Source organism: Cotesia glomerata, linkage group LG2 (genome assembly GCF_020080835.1).
Source record: "Cotesia glomerata isolate CgM1 linkage group LG2, MPM_Cglom_v2.3, whole genome shotgun sequence".
Classification (NCBI taxonomy): Eukaryota; Metazoa; Arthropoda; class Insecta; order Hymenoptera; family Braconidae; genus Cotesia; species Cotesia glomerata.
The window spans coordinates 14,398,495-14,420,393 of NC_058159.1; the positions used below are offsets into that span (position 1 = coordinate 14,398,495).

General features: G+C 37.0%; 2 protein-coding genes across 7 annotated transcripts in view; both read left to right on the forward strand.

Moving 5' to 3' along the window:
- LOC123260037 (dystrobrevin beta) overlaps positions 1-21,899 on the forward strand; it is an 822,761-nt gene that overhangs the window by 204,265 nt on the left and 596,597 nt on the right. The window lies entirely within an intron of this gene.
- LOC123260051 lies at positions 8,189-9,450 on the forward strand. Its single transcript, XM_044720982.1, has 2 exons — positions 8,189-9,019; positions 9,384-9,450. The coding sequence occupies exons 1-2, from the start codon at positions 8,427-8,429 to the stop codon at positions 9,385-9,387; spliced, it is 597 nt and encodes a 198-aa protein (XP_044576917.1). The 5' UTR covers positions 8,189-8,426; the 3' UTR covers positions 9,388-9,450.

Below are 21,899 nucleotides of genomic sequence, written 5' to 3' on the forward strand. Positions count from 1 at the left end.
CGGAATCCAAAACATCAAGCGGTTGAATTTTCCCAGTTGTACCTTTTGGTAAGATCATTACTTCAGTATCTTTTATTTGTTGGTTTAACGCTTTTGTACAACTTGAGGACAATGCCCAGTCCATGAGTCAATTAGTAATAAAGATTTTGGGCCCACATTTGGAAAAAACACCCTCTCCAACCAAATTTTGAAATGATCTGAAAATTAAAAAATATGAACTATTTGTATCAACAATAACTTATGCGCAAACCAGAAAAAAAATAAAGAATAATTCGTACCTGATGTAAGTTTTCCTGATTTTGATGCTTCTATGTATACATTATGAGGTCTAAAAAGTGTTGTTTCAACTATTGGTCCAAATTTACCACTTGGTTCTTTTAGAACCAAAAAAAGTGGGGATAAAAGCTTTCCATCAGCGGATACAGTTCGTTGAACTGTGTAACTATGAGTAGTAGAAGTAACAGATTGTACAAGACATTCTACTTGCTTCTCTCCTTCAACAGCTAAAGTTCGACCGGAATGCATTTCCAACTGAAAACCACTTTGATCTGAATTATATACGTTTGCTAATTCATAAATTTTAATTTTTTGTTTTACATTATTGACGAATTCCTCAGCTTGCTGTTTTAATGATTTACTATCTTCAATGGTTTTGGACGTGATAAACTTATTTATTTTTCTTGATACGATGCGATGTGCTCTTTTGAATGACGCGATCCACTTTGTTGATGCTTTAAAACGGAAATCTTCCGCACAAATTTCTTTTTGAGCTTGTAAGGCCCATCTTTTTATGTCACAATCATGTACGATTAAACCTGCATCTATAGCTGCTTTGAAATTTTGTAATGTATATTCACAGTCTTGCTAATTTTTCCTTATTTAAAGTCCCTCCCTGATTTAAAGTATGAGCCCATCTTCGTAACTGTCGCACAGATTGTACCTTTCTAAATTTTTGTCTAACACTGTCTAAACTTAAATTTCTTTTTTTGCCACTACGCCAGTACTCGACGGCTTTCAATTTATATTCATAAGATAAATCTTCAACATCCTTACTGCATTCGTCGATAGGTGTTTCTTGATCAACTAGTGCATTTGCCCACTCTTTATCTTCCACGACTTCCATCGTCCAATCTTTATACGGTTCTTGGAAATGCAAAGAACTTTCTTCGACCATTTCGACTCCGGAGTATTCGTTCATAGCATTGAGTAAAATATTTTCAAAACTTTCTTTGATTTGTATTTCTTCGTCATTTACTGGCGATTCTGGAATGTTCATGACTTGAAATGTTGTTAAGAGTAGTCTTATAACATTTATAGGATTGACTTTCATTTTGCTCTATGTACAAAAAAAAAGATTTTCGTAAAATTTTAAATTATTCACTTATTAAAAAAAAAAAAAAAAAAACACGATTATAATATTGAATTATAAAAGATGAAGTACATCGCAGTAACTAAACTAATCTCGAAATGATACATTTATTTATACTATGTTGTTTTTCACATTACTGACTCATATATACTAAAAATATAATTATCTCTTTTTGTATGAGATAACGATGAATGATTATTATGATTATAATAAATCATTATAAGCATTTTTTCTTTTTTTTTTTTTTTCCAAAGCAGATTCACATTAAATGACATTCGTAATATTTGATGTCCCGATACACAAAATAAAGTTTGGGATGCGAAGTAAACAAGTAAGTAAAATATTAAGATATAATATTATTATTATTTTCTAAATGCTAGAAATGTACGAAAAAATTATTAGTGATGAATTCATATCAAAATTGATATAAAAAACGATATTTTCTTGGTGGTCACTGTAGATATGCTTAAGGGATGTTCACCCCCTAAACTTAATTTTTCGGAAAAACCCCGAAAGACGTATTCTCTACTTTTTTTTCCTCTTCCGATTGCCGTTGGTTTCGTTGAATAGTTTTTTTTTTATAAAAGTTTTGTGATTTTCAACCCTCATAACTTTTGTTCTATCCATTGTTTTATTATAAAACCAAAAGCATTTTTCATGATTTTCCACCCTGAAAATTATGCAATTGGTCCCATTCGATTATTTAAACTGCAAGTATGCGAAACTTGAAAAACACCCCTTTGGAGGCTAACTTTTGAGGGGTAGTTTCACCCCCTAGAAATGTTTTTCCGCAGATAAAAAAAAATACGTGTCTCTTAGATTTCGACGGAGAATAACATATCTCAATTTCATCAAAATCGGAGGGGGACACCGGAGAGAGTTTCCTTGTAAGTTCTTATACTAATGATTGTGACCGAACGCGAAATGGCGATGACCTTCAGCCAACTTGAGTGCCTGGCTGACGACGCACCACCGAAAGATTATTTAGACATAATATTTGTACTTGGAGTTTTTATAATTTTAATTGCGCACTCCCTTGATGAGCTGTAACTCGTTGTCTCGATGCTGGTACAAAATCTCTCCTCGGCGAGGTACTTGATTTGGCGGCAAAGACTTGGTCACCGCGTCGCGTCACGTACTCCCGGCAAATATTTTACCTGTAACTGGGATAGCTGTTTATTACTTTTGCGTGTCTACTTGGCTTGAGTGTTCGGTCACAATGAATCTTCCAAATCTTGTTGGAGCGTTTCTTTCTTCTTCTGCTCTCCCCACTCTCACTACGCCGACACCTCCACCTTGGGGACTCACTTACAAGTCTCAACTATGACTACGAGGGCTTCAGATCACAGCGCTCTGTGATCCGTCGATAACTTAATGAGTGCGGATAAAAAGGCTTTTAACGGGTAACAATCACTCCGTTACACGTCCTGCTTCATACCTAGAAACCTCATCTAAATTTTCAACGGTAAACGCTGCCTGATCAGAATCCTTGTTTACGTACTTGCAGATGTATCTGATAGATTTAACTGAATTGCAATACTCAACATTGATGTGAGCTTTGAAAGTACGTGACAAAACAGGATTAAATGGTATCACCCATCGATTACCAATATCATTTCCATTAATTTTTATTGCTATTCCACCGTCTTTCGAAGACCGCCTTCGATACTTAGGATATCCATCTTCACCTGTTTGAGTTTCTTTTAAGAAAGGCCTTGGGTATCGTTTAGTGCAAACACCAGCCAGCATGCAAGTTGAACTGAAGTTGAAAACTCTACACGGGCCATGAATCATCGTTGATTTAATAATTTCATGAAGTGTTTGATCCTGATCGGGGTCAGGTAATTCAGCTCTTATAACTTCGTCAATAGAGTCAGGTCTTATTTTTTTTTCCAACCAAAGAAGAATATGAACATGTAGAAGTCCACGCTTCTGCCATTCCACAGTATACATGTTACACCTTACATTGCCAAAGATACAACCTTTTGTCAGAAGATTCATCATGTGCTTAACTTTCAAATAAAATACCCTCGCAATGACGTCGTGTCGATCATAAGATTTTTGTCCTTGTCTCAAAAGATCTTCAATTTCTGATCATTTAGGATTACAAGTGAATGTAATGAATGTCTGAAATGCCGTACGTACGTCATAGTGTCTTGAGTTCATTCATACATGTAGCGGGGTCCACCAGTGAACGAAGACGGCAATACAACCATTCTACCAAGTTCTGAAAACTGTCCATCTCTTTTCACCATAGTGTCTTAGGTGGATATATTCCTCACTTCTAAGTTTTGTTTGATTATTACGAATCCAATTAAGCCTTCCAGTTTCGATCTGAGCATACATGTCAACTAAAAACTGATTAAAGAGATTACGAAAGAGTACTAAATGACATATTTCACTAACACACTTCATTAACCTATAACTGTAGAACTCAGAAGCAGAGACAGTCTTCTTGAGAGAGGACCTAGTCTTTGCGTCACGTTTAGGTATGTTTATGTAATAACCATCCTCTCCACGGAAAAGCATCAAAGGGTACTGAAAAGCATCGTATACACGATGCGTTTCACTAATCCGTATTAATTTATTGTCTATACTGTAAAGAATTATATCTATTTTTTCGAAAGCCTGATCGAAAATAACAACTCGTCCTCTTTCTGTGTTAACCTCGTAACTCCATTTTTTTCGAAATTGAGATTTTTTAGCGAAAATCACTCCTTAGCACTCTTATAACGTAAAATAAATCATGCAATGTTCATGATGATAATAGAATTTTTTTTAGAGGCTTTTGATTTTTCTTGTATCTATATGTTCGAACTCAAAAACCTCGCATCTATATCGTAAGTATCGTCGACAACGTTAAGATTGTTGTCTTATTACTGAATGTTTGAAAACATGTTCACACTTAAGTTGACTATATTTTGTTGATTGACATTTATTTTTTACCTATATGAATACATGTAAATATTATTTAGCTCTTCGAGCTCAAAAGTCTGATAGAAGTTTGACACAACACTATTTTTTAAATTTTCAAACCGCGATAATTTTTGAATAAATCGACCGATTTTTACGCAGTTGGCGGCATTCAACGCAATTTTTTAAGCCTCATAAAGAATTTTTAAGTTTAATTTGATCGAACAAGGAATTTCGGAGTAATTCTGAAAAAACACTTTTTTCGGTTTTCTTTTGTCAACGATAACTCACGAACGAATCAACCGATTTTGACCGGACTGGCAGCAATCGACGTAGTTTTTTGATGTTAAGAGCTGATTAATTTTTAGAAATAATTGGTAGAGCCGTTTAAAAGTTATTAAAAAAAAACCACATTTGAAAAAATTTTTTTTCGAAGTTTTTTTGAGATTTCTCAAAATCTACCAATTCAAATCAGTCCAAATTGTACTCAAAATTTAATTTTAATGGAGCCCTTCCAAATGGCACCAACTGCGATGAAATCGGTTAAGCCGTTCAAAAGTTATGAGAGGTTTACATACATCCACACACACATACATACATACAGACGGACAGACACCATCGCGGGGATGATCAGGGAAGCTTCCCGAGACCTTGAAACGTTGAGATCTAGTGAAAACTTAATTTTTACAAAAGGGGGTACACCATTAATGACTTTTAGTATATTTCGCAGCAGCTACTCTATTTACTTCAGGATGACATTGAGTATATTTTGAAGCAGCTTGTCTCAATTGTTTATTCCTAATTGAATTTGTAAATCTTTTCCTCCTTTTTTTTTCCTCTATTTGGTTGAAGAGGTATTACATTATCACTAATAGATTCACTTGAACCTGGAAAACTAATTTTAGATATTGATTGAGGCTGTAAAACTTCCACTGACATATTTTCTTGATGCTGAAACACTGAAAATGATGCATTTTTATCATTTTGTTGCACATTATCATCACTATTTAAATTCAAATTTGATAAATTAATGTTAGAAATTGATTGAGGCTGTGAAGCTACCACTGACACATTTTCGTTGGTCTGAGACACTAAGAATGACACATTTTCTTACTTTTTTGCACATTATTATGACTACTTACCTGAATATTACCACCATGCATTGATTCGACAAAATCAATCAAAGCATCGAAATGACCTTTATTAAAATTTCCCGTAAATCCTATATTTTTTTTTAACCCTGTGTCGCTTCTCCAACGGAAGCCATGAGGCAGCCACCTTGATACACTTGAAACTGATAAGGAAATAATTCTGCAGCTTCCATAATTTCGCAAATGGACCCAAACGTGTTATGCTTAGACATTTCTGTACAGTAAATACCTTGAGTATCATAAGAGGCGCCATATGGCATTTGTGTGACGCATTGAAATCTTGTCCAATTTTTTGATACATGCTTAACAATTTCGTTTCGAATTTCGTCAGCCTTCGATACGTTGCCGTATATCAGTAGGGACAGAGTAGAGAATAAACACGCTCCGTCACCTGGAATCTCGACAATTCGGAAAAGGATATAATGCCCACCTATTAAAATATATTCTACGTTCATAATAAAAATTTTTTAAATATTATAAATGAAAATTTTCAATATAATTGAATCTTATCCTGAATTTAAAAAATACAAAATTTTTAATCAAATTAAAGAAAATATCGTTAGTGAAATATTAATATGAATTGAAAAAAAGCATTAACAAATTAATTAAAATTAAAAGTCTCATAAAAACTCACCAACACAACGGGAGTAAATTGAAATTATAAAAAATTAGAACAATATCAACAAAACTCACCAACAACACAATTGAATGAAATGAAATTATTTAAAATTATAACTTATGTATTTTTAGATAATTAATTAAAATTTGATATCTTTTTTTATCTATGAAATAATTGTTTTGACAGCTCTGAATTTGTTTATCAATTACATGAATAAATATGTTATTATTCTCTTGTCTAAGCGCCAACTTCAATAATGTTATTGAGATTGGTAATTGAGATTAATATTTCTTATCTCAGCGCCATTTTTTTATAAAATATGAATATTAGTAATCAAGATTATGAAATTAATCACATATTAATTGGGAATATAAACAACAATGTTATTATATTAATTTTACTGAAAATTAACATCGATAAGTTAATGAACAAATTTATTTGTGCTTATAAACATAAAAATGCATATTTTTAATCTTTATTATTGAGAAATTCATCACAAATTAAGTGGTATTAAAAAATATATTTATTATTATTCATTTTATTAAGAATTATCTTAAATCGACCGTTTTTTATAGTAATTTAACGATATCGTTGTGAAATTTTAGAGAAGATACATCAGACACAATTTACCATTTTAATTTTAATCATTAAAATCAGTATAATCATTTAACATTATCAACTTAAGAGGGTATTCTAGTCTAGAGGTCTGAATTTCGAGCGTTTTTTGGCAATTAATATAAAAGAAGCAGTTAAGGGGTTACATGGGTTTCGTGGGTTCAAAAAATCGATTTTTTTTTGGCTCATTGATTTCTACAACATCTCAAGAATATTGTCCTAAATTTTCAAGTCGATCCGAATAATAGTTTTGGAGATACAACCTTAGGAAGGTGTGCGCTCCAAGTCAGGTATAGAAGGGTCAGCGCGCCTCAGGTATAGTGAGCAGCTGCTCGTCTATTGTTTGTCTGTCATTGTTGTATATTACTTTCACTTCCTAAGGAAAACTAGTTTGAAATATTTTATTTGGTGATTACTTCTTGAAGCACGAGGTTCATTTGAGGTTATCTTAAGTTTCTATCATATAATTTATTAAAAACGTGGTATTATTTGTGGTTATCTAGTGTCATTTATGAAGTTGATAAACAATGCATAAAATTTCAAGAAAACAGTTAACCGTTGGAGCTCGTAGAAAAGATAGACCGAGAAAAAGGAGACAGTCCTTTAATCCTAAAGATCCGGAAACTGATGATAGTTCCTTCACGAGCACCTCAGCAAAAAAATTAAAAGGTGATGATAAAGAGCACGTGCCAGAAGAGGATACACTCCAATATTCAATCATAGATTTTGCCTTGGTTTTCTCAACTCTCTCATCGTTTGTGCGGTGTTCTAACATTATTGACGATGAAGATAAAGATCAATTGTGTAATGGTAAAGTACAATTTAAGCAATGTTCGAAATTTGGTCTGGGATATAAAATCGTAGTAGAATGTGAACGATGTGATCCAAAATATATTTTATCTTGTCAAAAAATCGGAAGAATGTATGAACTAAATCGCCGGTTCATTTTTGTTATGAGAATATTGGGCTTAGGGCTCGCCGGATGCAAGAAATTCTGCGGTTTGATGGACATAAGCAGTTCATTTTAAACCAGTCTACATACGATTTTTATATTGATAAAATACATGAGTGTATTGAGACAGTTACTCAGACTCTATTCTCATCTGCTGCTGAAGAAGAAAAACAATTTACAAATATTGAAAACGATTTACAAGATACGACAGATGTGAGTGTTTCCGGTGACGGTACCTGGAAGAAACGTGGTTTCTCATCACTATATGGTGTGAGTTCACTAATCGGATATTATTCGGGAAAAGTGTTGGATGTGTTGGTGAAATCTTCTTATTGTAAGTTATGTGAAAGCTGGAAAAAAAAAATTAGATACTGCAGAATATGAAGAATGGAAAGAAGAACACATTGAAACAAATCAATGCACCGCCAATCACACTGGAGCATCAGGAAACATGGAAGTCTCATCGATTATTGAAATGTTTAAACGCTCGATTGTCAAATATGGACTGAGGTTCGTAAATTATATAGGAGATGGGGACTCAAAAACCTACTCTGGTCTTTTCAAAGCCCAGCCTTACGGTGACGATTTTGTTATCACTAAAAAAGAATGCGTTGGACACGTGCAAAAAAGAATGGGGACCCGTTTGCGTGAGTTAGTAAAGAAAACAACTGAGGAAAAAATAGTAAAAGGTAAAAAAACACAAAAAAAATTCTTTCTGGCAAAGGTAAACTGACCAGTAAACTAATAGACAAATTAACTGTGTACTATGGTTTGGCGATAAGGAGAAACTGTGAATCAGTAGAAAAAATGAAAGAGGCTATATGGGCTACCTATTATCACTATAGCTCTACAGATACAAAACCTCAGCACGATAACTGCCCAAAAGGTCCAGACTCTTGGTGCGCTTGGCAACGAGCATCAGCTACAAATACTCTTTCATCATTTAAACATGAGTATACTCCATTACCAGATGAAGTTTTGATTGCTACGAAAGCAATATATGATGATCTCAGTAAGGATGAGCTTCTTGAACGGTGTGTTGGTGGTTTCACACAAAATAACAACGAGAGCTTCAACCAGTTGATCTGGAAAATTACTCCAAAAATACTTCCTGCTGGTTCAAAGATTGTTAATATTGCGGCATTGGTCGCTGCTTGTATCTTCAATGAAGGAACATCAGCTTTATTATTGATTATGCACGGTATGGATTTAAAATTAGGCCGAAACTCCCACGAATATGCCCGAATTTCGGATGAAAACCGTGTATGCGCAGCCGAAAAAAAATCTGCGAGCGAGACTCGCGAAGCCAGAATCCGTCATCGACAGGAGCAAAAGGATGCCCTGGACATTGCAACTGCTGCAGGATCTTTACTTTATGGCCCAGGAATCGACGATTCACTGTAAGTTATAAAAAACATTTTTTTTTCCACTTTTATTGTTACTCAAAACTTTAAACGCGTTTTTCTCGGAACCGTGTTTTCAATGTCGGTTGTCAAATGTTCTCGAAAACTACTCAACCGATCTTGATGAAATTTCACACAGGTGTTCGAGATACAATTTACTCGTGCTTGGACGAAGGATTTTTTTTTTTTTCAATTACAACTATTTAAAAAAAACAAAATGTCAAGCAAATTTGACCGAAATTTTCATTTTTTTGGAAAAATGTCTACCAAAATTCCAATTTTTACTTTTTTTTTCTTTCCTTCGTTCAAGCACGAGTTTATGGTCTTAACTAAAAAACTTATTTTTGTTTTTTCATTTTAGATGATTTTGTCAGGAGTTATGCTGACAACGCAGACGCACCTTTTTTCCGAGGGGTCACCGGAACTGACGTCACAATGGAGGAGTTTTAATTTTTTTTTTTTTGAAAATTTTAGAAATTATTCTTTAAATATGTATCTATAAGACAGAAAAAAATTTGAATTAAATAAATAATTTTTTACATAGAAAAAAAAATATTGAAAATAGGCCTTTTTTTACCCGACGAAACCCATGTAACCCCTTAATACTTTTACTAAACAAATTTTTTATCATTTGTTTATTGATATTTCAAGAATAAAAAAAAATACATTTCAAAAAAAAAAAATTAAATTTTCAAAAAGATATGTCCTTGAAGTAGAGAAAAAAAAAAGCCGTGTCCTCGTGAAAAGGATTTCTCCCTTTGTATCCATCTGAAAAAAAAATAATGCCAAATTATTGATCAGTACAAATGTCATTGTTGCACAAACCAACAAAACTTGGAAAAAAAATTTTTTTCACAAAATGGCGGCTGTTTAAAAATAGAAGTCGATTTTTTTACTCATTTTTCAACTTCCTCCAATTTTTTAAAAATATTACAATTTTCAATTTTTATTGGTTAGTGCGAAAGCGAGATAATTGAAGAATATTTATGCTAAATTTCAAGTAAATCGGCTGATTAGAACCTAAGATATCTGCATCGCCGTATCGAAAAAAGTAGTTTCGAGAAAAACGCGTTTAAAGTTTAACGTTCAGTTTCAGGCAGCGTAACTGATAAAATAGTACGTATAACTTACATTCTCTTAATCAGCCATCCCAGCTTCATATGTTGGGCCTTCCTCTACTTCATATTGACTGTTTTCAGCATTTCTCTCTATATAACGAGCAGTTCTTTCCTCTTTTGAAGCATCTGAAGCACAAACCTCAGACCGTTCAATCCTTACTGCGTTGCGCCTACTAGCAAACCCATGGGATTCCAGACCTATTTTTATTTCCATTAGACTTATTATTTGAAAAATAGGATAAAAGCCTTCATTGAAAATGCAAACTGCTAGAAAATTAGCAATCTCAATTGTCTGGGACCTGGCATGAATATGTTTGGGTGCAAATATCCATATTAAAGAGTTAAGTGACTCGTTGTTATTTTGAGTTTCGCTGCCCAAGCAACGTTCTAATAAAGAATCATCTGATAAGTGTTCGTAAATAGGTTTCATAACTTTTAAAACCTTATCAGTTAGAGGTGGATTTTCATGGTGAAAGTCATATTCAGTTCCTTCGGCCGCTGCTTTCTGCCACTTGCGCCAGCTGTCTGGTCCAGGAGGGCAATTCATGTGCTGAGGCTTCTTATCAGTTGAAATTTTATGCAAGTACGTGGCCCATATTTCTCGTTTCATATCTTCAACGGATTCAGGATGACGACGGATAGATAATCCGTAGTACGCAGACAACTGAGTGATTACTTTATCAGTCAATTTACCAGCACCCTTACCACCAATTCCACTAGAATCTTGTCTAAAACGTTACAATGACCTTCAGAATATTGATATAGTAAACTAAAAGTATATGACAAGAAAGAAAGAAAGCTATTCATACTCAGGTAGCCCGGACCGCCCGTAGTCTATTGTTGCAGTCGTCCGCTCAACCCAATCTAGTTGCCATGACACTAAAACGGCTGTAACTTTTAAAATAATTTGAATTTCGAAAAATCCTTTCAGGGAGATATTTTTTAATATCTAAACTATCGAATTATGAAAAAAAAATTTTTTCATTTTTTTTTAAATCCTAGACTAGAATACCCCCTTAATAATATTTATGTTATATTTAGCTGTGTTATAATATAATGGAGTTCATCCTTCATAATTATTCCAATACATATTAGCTATTTCAGTTATTAATGATTCAGCTATTCTTTCTTAAAAAAAGTGTGAATATGAATTCCTACTGTCCCAACAATCAATCGATAAAATTTGAAATCAAAATGTATTCGCCTGAAATTGGATAGAATAATACTGTTGAATAATTGTATAGAATACCAGTATTTAGTAACTTTCTACTTTTATTCTAATGATTTCTCTGAATTTAGTTGACAACCGAATTTGTTATTACAATTTATTTATTTTGACAGTTATTATAGCAACGGTAACTATAGTAACGGTAACTATGGCAACGGTAACTATGGCAATGGTTACCATGGCAACGGTTGATTAGCGTGGGTGGTTGTGACGTGGGTGGTTGTGGGGGGGGGCGGGTAGGGTGGGGTTGAGTTCTATAATTGATGGGTGCCACTGATGGTTTCTTAGATTGGAGAATCAAAATGATATTTTCCCCAAAAAAAAAGAGAGAGAGAGATAGGGAAGGGAGAAGAAGGCACGGGAAATAGGGCACGGGAGGGGAGGGGAAGAATGAGAGGGAGGGGAGGGGGTATATATTCAGTTAACGGACTAAAAATTTTACATACATTTTATTTTAGCTGATCACATAACCGATGAATTGTTCTTATGACGGGATCGCGAGAAAGTAACAGATTAAAAGCATTGCATTTTCTAAATACATGAGATACGGAAAAGAAATTAGGCTACTTATTTTAAGAAAATTCGTAAAAAACAAGTACAAATAATTTTCTATGTATAATTGATATCAATTATACATAGAAAATTATTTGTACTTGTTTTTTTGACAATTATCACTCCCCCTGAATAAAAAAAAGTATTGAGACAAAGAAAAAAGTATTGAAAAGTATTGGATTGACAAGAAAACCAATATTTTTCAATACTTTTCTCTTTGTCTCAATACTTTTTTTTAATCAGGGCCCGCACTCCTATGTGGGGGAGGAATTTCGTAAGATCCAACAAAACTTCGAGTCCATAAAAACTATTGATTGGAAATGAAAATTTTCATTGTTAACGCCTCCACAATTCCTTTTAGAGTTAGAATTCGAGAAAATCCATCCTTAGCTGAACTTGACATCGTACACGAAGATTCCTACCAAATTTAGAATCTGCAGAAGTTACAGTTTGGGAATTAAAATTTTAGATTTTAACGCCCACCCCCGCAATCCCTATCGGAAGTAGAATTTTTTAGAATCCATATTAAGATGATCTCCTCATGACAAATAAAAGATTTCTACCTAATTTCAAGTTTGTAGAAGTTACAGTTTGGAAATGGAAACTTGAAATTCTAACACCCACCCCCGCAATCTCTGTCGGAAGTAAAATTTATTGAAATCCGTTTTGAGATGATCTCTACATGAAAAATAAAAGATTCCTACTAAATTTACATCTTTCAGAAGCTATATTTTGGAAATTAAAATTTTTTATTGTCAATACTCATCCCCGCAATCCTTTTTCTTTTTTTTTTATTTAATAATTTAGGTCCCTTCAACTGTTAGTCATTAGCGACCGCTATTACAATTATAATTTTATATTTTAATAATTAATAAATATGATAATAGTAATAATAACAATAACAATAATAGTGCTAATGATAGTTTTACATATTATATGATTAAATTTCTTTATATAATTTCGTAAGTTTGAGGAATTTTTTTACTTTTTTAAAATTTACTCTTGAATTTAGACATTCTTGTAAAGAGTTAGGGATCCCCGATGTTCATCTTTGCTGGTACAATTTCGTGCATTCCAATAGCCAATGGTTTACCGAAGCAGCGTTGTTGTTACAGAATTGACAACGTGGCGGTGGTAGTTTTTCGAACAGGTGTTTATGTGTGTAATTAGTATGTTCAATTCTTAGTCTAGTTAAGATACATTGATCCTCTCTTTCGAATAGTTTAATAGTTATTTGCTTTATATTGTCTCTGCAATGCCTTAATTTCGATATGTTCAAATTACGCCAGTATGCATTCCACCAGATATCTCTGCTATTATGAGTAAGAATATTTAGATCCTGAGGTGGAATTTTCATCGGTGTAACCTCTGGAAGTTGGGATGCCGTTTTAGCTAGTAGGTCTGCACTTTCATTACCTTTAATTCCTACATGTGATGAGACCCAGGCCAGAATTATCTTCTTATTATTAATTATGCTTTGAAATAATTTGTTCTGTATTTGTACTATTAGGGGATTTTTGGTTTTTTGGTTGTTGATTGATTCTAGGGATGATTTGGAGTCTGTTAAGATAATACCTTTATGATGATGGAAGTGATTGAATCGTTGTAATGCAATTTTAATTGCCATTAACTCACATGAAAAGGAAGAGTATGCTGCTGAATCTGTGTGCTTCCTCTGTACCATTGAATATAATTGCGCATCCTTCATTTGCTCCGCTGGCTGATTCGTCTGTATATATTTTTATATAATCGGTATACTAAGAGATCATTTAATTGAAGAGATCAATGTATATCGTAGGCATTGACTGACAGACTTAGGCTTGATGCCACCCTAGGCCCTGTTTATCGCGCCGCCCTTAATGTTCGAATAAATTTAATTAATTTTGATACAATATTTTTATTTTAAATTTAAAATAACTTTATTTTGTTAAAATATAATTTTTAATTATATTTTAATTGCACACTCAGAGTATCTAAAATAGGGTAATAAACATTTGTGCGAAAATTTTCTTGTCCAGAAGAAGGTATTTTTTTATTTACACGTGACTCATCTGGCTGAATTTTTCTAGTTTTTTTGCGACGAGTATCATAACGATAATAATCTTGTATGCCAGATAGTGTTTTGGCTTTTTCTTCATATTCAGAAAATTGTCTGTCTCTCATGTCCTAAAGAAATAGACCCAGAGAACTATAGATCTGCACAACAGATGATAAATCAGCTTGAGATTCTTGAAGCTTGTTACTAGCAGCATCAAATCGATCTAAAATTACATTCAAAAAGATGACTAGAATTGCTATTTCTAAATGCTGCAACTTTCGCTGCAATCTCGTAGCTTCAGATCGTGTTGTCGGTTTCTCATCTTTGTTTTCAGCAATAAATTCCAGTGCATCAATTATTGCAGACCATTCTTTTTCTAATGCGTAGCAGGCATCATGTCGAGCCGACCAACGAGTTTGAGAAAGACTCTTAATTCTTAAATTTGTACGCTGCACCAAAATTTCCCAACGATGGGTGGGTATAGTGGATATAGTGAAGAAACCTTTTAAAAATTTCACCGTTATCACGTACATATCTAATAATTATGGTAAGCTGATCGACATGTGCAATATCAGGCGTAGAATCTATAATTATACCAAAATACTTAGCAGATTGCACCTCACTAGAAAATTGTTGTAATACTTTATTCTGCATCAATAATATGATTTCTTCATCGATTGTTTTCGATAAGTACGATGTATTCCGCTACCAGGGTGCGCGTACAATTTTAGATGTTCAGACAAAAATGGATCAAATTCGGCAAAAAGCTCTACTGTTCCTAAAAAATTTCCATTATGGGGATCTCCTATTCGTTCTGAATTTCCTCGAAATAGCAATCCTCTTATTGCTAGTGATTTAATAATTGCAATAACGGTATAAGATTTTTTTCCAGTATGTAATTTCCTCATCCAGCTGTTTTATTAGACGTTGATCAACACGCCCGTGAATTACTGCTCGAGCTTTGAAATAACTAACGTTAGTCTTGTGAAAATCAGAATTTTCATGACCTTTGCGGCGTGCTTTTGTGTTTTTCCAATCACAAAATCCTTCACCAGTAAAAGCATCCGTTTCAAAACTTCTACCGAATAATAAGCATGGAACACAAAATACAGAACCCTTAGTTTCTGAATAAATTAACCACTCACGGCGTTGAATCTCTCCATTTTTCAATGTACGTTGAAATAAACTTTTGGAACAATACCTTGTTTTATCAATATAAACATTTTTAGAATTTTTAAAATCCGTATTATCATTTCGTGGTGAATAATTACTGAAAGAGCGGAAAATCGGGGATCAGGTTTAGGTCTGGATATCTCAATTAAAACGCGTAAATTATTATCAAAAATAACACTAGGAATTTATTTACATTAAATACACTCAATATTTAATATGTTCAATAGCGGATTGTTAAGATAAAAGCGGATTTATAAATTACAGCGTGGTTAGCAAAAGCGAAGCCGGTTGACACGTGGTTGAACACTTTGTCGGCACTAAAAAAGCGGTGAAAAAAATGCACAAATAACACAACTTATCTGAAACAAACTAAAGCGAATTATTAACAATTAATTTAAGCAAATTAAATTATTAAATAAGCGAAATGCGGTTTATTAACGAAAAGCGAAAGTAAAGAAAAACTAATGGCGACTTGATGCAGCGAAAGCGTAGAAGCGAAAGATAATAACAATAGTCCGTCTTCTTCCTCGTTGAGTTGGGGAAGAAGGCTAATTACTTTGGCTAATGGCCACTTGGTTGGCGGGAGATCCTCAGTGGTGATCAGTACAACTGAACCCACCTTGATCTGGTTGCGTCGATGATGCCACTTTGAAATGGCCTGGTAGCGGTGGATGCAGTCCTGGTAGTAGCGTTTCCAGAAATGTTGAACCATTTGCTGGACTTGTTCCCAGTGCGAGAGCCGAGCAGGTTGTAAATCTGTCAGCGATGGCTCTGGGATAGCGGTCAGTGACTGTCCGATTAAGAAGTGACCTGGAGTCAGTACAGCCAGGTCAGCAGGATCATCATTCAGCGGTGTGAGCGGTCTGGAATTCAATATGGCTTCAATTTGAGCCAGTAGCGTTGAATATTGCTCAAGCGTCAACAGCGAGTCTCCGATTGTTCTTCGAAGGTGAAATTTGATAGATTTCACAGCGGCTTCCCATTTTCCTCCAAAATGTGGAGCTCCAGGCGGATTAAATTTCCAGTTCGTGCCATCTTGAGCGATCAAGGTTGATAATTCTCGTAATGTGCGGGATCCTGCAGCGAATAGTCGTTTCAGCTCTTTATCTGCTCCTACAAAATTGGTTCCACAGTCTGAATATAGCGTGTGGCAGATACCTCGGCGACTAGTGAAGCGGCGATAAGCGGCGATGAAAGCGGCAGCGGTGTAGTCAGTTACTAGCTCTAAATGTACAGCTGAACTGAACATGCATACAAAGACTGCAATCCAGCCTTTGTATGTTTTTGCTCCATGTCCTTGAAACGTTTTCAGCGTGATAGGTCCAGCGTAGTCGAGTCCTGTATGCAAGAAGGCTCGAGTTGGCTGTACTCGTGCGGCGGGTAGTTGACCCATCAACTGTTGAGCGCGTTCTCCACGGTGTCTCGTGCAGATAACGCAGCGTAAAATAAATGATCTGACTGGAACACGGCCTCCAATGATCCAGACACTCTTGCGTAAGTCAGCGAGCGTAAGCTGAGTACCTCCGTGAAGCGTTTTGCGGTGCGAATCATCAATCAAAATTGATGTAAGCGGTGATTGTCGCGGTAGAATCGCTGGATGCCTCTCTTCTGGGTCCAGCAATGCGTTTTTCAAGCGGCCACCGACTCTCAGGACCCCCTGATGGTCGATGAACGGAGTCAGCTTAGTGATGCTGTTATTTTTAGGCAGACCATCATCATCTTGTAGCGTGTGAATCTCTCTAGCGAAGTATTGTCCTTGAGTGAACTTAATCAAGGTCAATTTAGCGCGCTCCAGGTCTGATGGAGTAAGCGGGTAGGCCAGCGAAGATTGTGGAACTCTTTTAAAGCGGTCGATGGCACGATGCCAGATGCTAAGCTTCCGTAGCAGTGGAAACAGCTGCGTGTAATGCGACAGTAATTGTTGGAGCAGGCAATTTTCTGCTTTCCAAGTTACTAGTGTCAGACCTTGGCGTTCTTCTCGATGCGTTGCGTTGTCGGTTGGAGGCTCCAGAGTGGGCCAAGAGGATTCTGGTTCATGAAGCCAAGTTGGTCCATGCCACCAGAGAGCGTGTTGTTTCAGTTTGAGCGTAGGTATACCTCTTGAAGCGCAGTCAGCGGGGTTTTGTTTTCCTGGAATAAATTTCCAGGAGACATTTCGAAGCGTTTCTTGGATTTTTCCCACTCTATTGCGGACGAATGTCTTCCAGCGGATTGCTGGACTTTTAATCCATGCGAGAGTCACAGCGGAGTCAGTCCAGAGATTGATCCTGACATTTTCAAGCGACTGAACTTCTTTAACATGAAGTATCAGTTGTGTTAGCAACCATGCGGCAGATAATTCCAAGCGTGGGATTGTCATGGTCTTCAGCGGTGCTACTTGCGTTTTTGAACACAAAAGTGAGACCTTTGTGTTTCCATCAGCGTCAGTGACTCTCAAATAAACAGCGGCAGCCATAGCGTTTTGCGAAGCGTCTGAGAACCCGTGCAATTCCATAGTTGCTCCAGGTGCTATATTATTCCAGCGTGGAATGCGGATGGATTCGATGTTTCAAAGATCCTCGCGGTATCCAGTCCATTTGTGAATGAGTGATGGTGACAATTGTTCATCCCATGACACTCTATCTAGCCACAGATTTTGCATAAAGATCTTGGCTTTGACGACTATTGGTGCGAGAAGTCCTAGCGGATCATACAGCTTAGCGATTTCAGACAAAATAGCCATTATTGTCTTGGGCGTCTCTGGCGGTAGCGTGTACTTGAACTGGAGAGCGTCAGTGCGTGAATTCCAGTACATGCCCAGGACTTTTACTGGTGCATCACTGATTTCTTTAAGCGGTGTATCCAGCTGCTTTTCTGGAGCGACTTCAGCGAGTAACCGTGGGCTATTGCTAGCCCATTTGGCAAGCGGGAAGCAGCCTGCTGCACACAGAGCTTTTGTTTGTACTGCAGCCTTGATAGCGTCTTCTTCGTTGTCTGCTCCACCGTAGATGTCATCTACGTAGCGTGTTTTCAACATTGGAGCAACAGCTAGCGGAAAGCGGTGTCCTTCATCCTTTACTAGTTGGATAAGCACACGTACTGCGTCAAAAGGTGCACTAGCGGTTCCGTATGTGACTGTCTTGAGACAGTAAGCGTCTATTAAGTCATTCTCATCTATCCAGAGAATGCACTGAAGCGGCCAATTAAGCGAGTCGACCTCAATCTGTCTGAACATCTTGGTGATGTCAGTAGCGAATAGAATCCTGCTGCAACGGATTCTCAACATCACATCAAAAATGTCAATTTGCGTTTTGGGTCCTGCGTGGAGAATATCGTTCAATGAAATTCCTGTAGATGTTGCACAGGAACCATTGAACACTGTGCGGAGCTTCGTAGTGGCACTATCAAGCTTCAATACCCCATGGTGAGGCAAGAAGTAAGCGTTTGCGGGCAATTCGTTGACTGGTACTCGTACCATGTGTCCTAGTTGAATGTATTCTGCCATGAATGCACGATACATGTCAGAATATTCTCTTTCTCGCGACAAGCGAGTTATTAATCTGCGGAGTGACCCCATAGCTGCGTTGATAGAGTCGCCAAGTTGACTCTCAAGGGCCTTAAGCGGTAATCTCACTACGTAGCGTCCATCAGGCTGTCGATAATGCGTTTGACGAAAGTGAATTTCACATTCGTCTTCTTCAGCGGTGTTGAGCGGTGAATTTACTGATGGAACTTCTTCCTGTTCCCAAAACTTAGCGATAGCGTCTTGTAATTCAGTATCTACTGACGCATGTAGTGCTGCATGTGATGTTGAAGCGTGTTTAGCGGTGACAGCTCCGTAGACAATCCAACCAAGCGTGGTGGATTGTGCAATAGGAGCATTGCGAGGTCCTCGTTGAATCTCTGCGTTCATGATCTGTGCGGCTGGTGATGCACCTAGAATAATATCTACAGGGCGTGGCTGTAGATACTGCGGGTCAGCGAGCTTGAGATTCTCAAGATGCGGCCATTTCGAATCAGCGATCACGAACGATGGAAGATCTACCGTCAGTGTTGGTAGAATATGCATGCTGACATGCATTGATGCGGTCGTACACAGCGAACGAAGCTCAATTGTGCTCACACCTAGTGAGCTTCCTGCGGAGACATTGCCAATGCCCTTGAGCATGACCATGTCACGCTGTAGCGGTTGTCCAAGCTTCTTGAAGAGCGACTGTCTCATAAATGAGAGCTCTGCAATACTTGAGCGGAAAGCGGATCTGAAATAACCAACAGTTAATGTTGAATTATAAGCGGTCTAATGGAACGGTTAGTTACCTTGTGCGTTGTCTGCAAGTGTCTATGATGCAGATTTAGGCGGTGTATCTCGATGGATGGAAGTATGATGACGTTGACTGCACTTCCTGCATCCTTGAGCGGTCTTACAATCAGCGACGCGATGCGGGCCCAAGCAATTGTAGCACAGGCGGTATTTTTCGACTATGTCGATTCGTTCCTCCAAAGTAGCGGCCTTCAAGATTGGACAGAACAACATGTAATGTTCCTCAGGGCACAGCGGGCAATTTCTCCTGGGCTTTCCTTTGTATTGAATAGCGGTGTAAGAGGATGTTGTCTTCTGAGGTTTATTACTGCGTGAGCCTCCGGATTTATGACCTTCAGATTGCTTCTTGGGTTCCGAAGCGGGTTCCAAGTTCTCCCAAGCCCTGACTTGAGAAACTCGTGGAGCTGAACGTAAGTCGGCATGTTATCAGTAAGACCCAGGCTGGTCTTCCAATCTTCTCTAACGGCGGGCGGCAAGCGGCGTAGCGTCAGGTGTATGATTATCAGGTCCCAGTGATCTACTGGAACTCCTTGGGCCTTGATGGAATCCAGAGCCTTCTGGTTGGATAGTAACAAGGAATCCAATTTAGCGGCTGATCTAGCGGGAACAGACTTACCAACCAGCAGGTCTTCAAGATGTGATGATACAACGCGGCGAGGATTGGAATAGCGGCTTTTCAAAAGGTTTCATGCGGGCTCAAATGACTCATCAGTGGATGACATGTTTCCAATAAGCTGGTGTGCTTCATCTTTGGTGAATGTCTTCAAATAATGCATCTTCTGGCTGTTTTTCAGAAGTGCATTGTCAATAACAATATCAGAGAAGAGCTGACTAAATGATCCCCAGCGCTTAAAGTCTCCAGAGAAGCTCTGGAGCTTAATTTTTGGGAGTCCAGTACCCGATGTGCCTCCCATAAAGGCGGTGCTGTTTATAGCCAGGTTTTGTTGTGTTTGTGCGGCTTCTCTGGCATCAATCTCCTGCTAAATGACGTCTTTGCGGGTGGCTATGCGGGTCTCCAAGATTGCATAGGTGGTGTGAGCGTTAGTATAATGATTCCCGACGTGGTACTCGTGTTCAAGTACTTCCGGGTACGTCTCAAAGATCAGCGAGTTCAAATTAGTGATGTCCAGCCAAATCTTGGAGCTTTGTGTTGCCACTGACTCAATAGTGGTGATCGTAAGCGAGTTAAGCTCCTCATTAGTTAAGCGATCCACCATGGCATACAAAGCATTCAGGTACTGCTTTTGCATAGCAATAGCAGTTTCAAACTGCATTGCGGTGTTTAATGTAGGACCGAGATCGAGTTTTCAGTCAATTAAAGCGGAAAGTTCAGCGTACCGGTGTACGAATGACTACCAGGAGCAGCACCCGATGTGCTCTGCGATGCTCCTGACACTCGACCTTTCCTAGCGGTATTACACTTCACTTAACACAGCACAATTTTTAGCGGTATAATTAATTAATTTAATTGAGATAGAACCAGCCTGATCCGGCTCGAGGGACCAATGAATAATTACTGAAAGAGCGGAAAAGCGGGGATCAGGTTTAGGTCTGGATATCTCAATTAAAACGCGTAAATTATTATCAAAAACAACACTAGGAATTTATTTACATTAAATACACTCAATATTTAATATGTTTAATAGCGGATTGTTAAGATAAAAGCGGATTTATAAATTACAGCGTGGTTAGCAAAAGCAAAGCCGGTTGACACGTGGTTAAACACTTTGTCGGCACTAAAAAAGCGGTGAAAAAAATGCACGAATAACACAACTTATCTGAAACAAACTAAAGCGAATTATTAACAATTAATTGAAGCAAATTAAATTATTAAATAAGCGAAATGCGGTTTATTAACGAAAAGCGAAAGTAAAGAAATACTAATGGCGACTTGATGCAGCGAAAGCGTAGAAGCGAAAGATAATAACAATAGTCCGTCTACTTCCTCGTTGAGTTGGGGAAGAAGGCTATTGCGCATGTCTAGCGGGAGCGATCAGCCAATAAAGCGGTCGATTCATGGCGTGATCGAGAGGCTGATTTTCTATTGGCGGTTCGATTTTTGCGGGAACTAGCGGTGGACAGGTGCGTCTCTTGAATTTGGGAGTCCCCCAGGAGCGAGTTAATCGCTACTGGGCCTTGTTCACTGAACACGTGGTATACCGTTCATAGTTATAAAATCCCGTGTCTCTTCATTCAAATTCTATAAAAAAGGATCACTATTAAATCGTATAATATCAGTTGTTGAGTGGAATTCTTCTGTATGTTGTAAAGAAAAGAAATTTGATGGCGTCTTGCTCGTATCTTGTGATGGAGAAGTGTTAGACAGTACTTCTTCGTTATCTTGTGCTGAAGTTTCTTCCAATTCTGGCTATAAAAAAAATAATTTTAGACACTTGATATTTATTCACTCTTTATTGAAATTAAAACTTCATATCGAAAAAAAAGTTATTCACAATTATAACAAAATA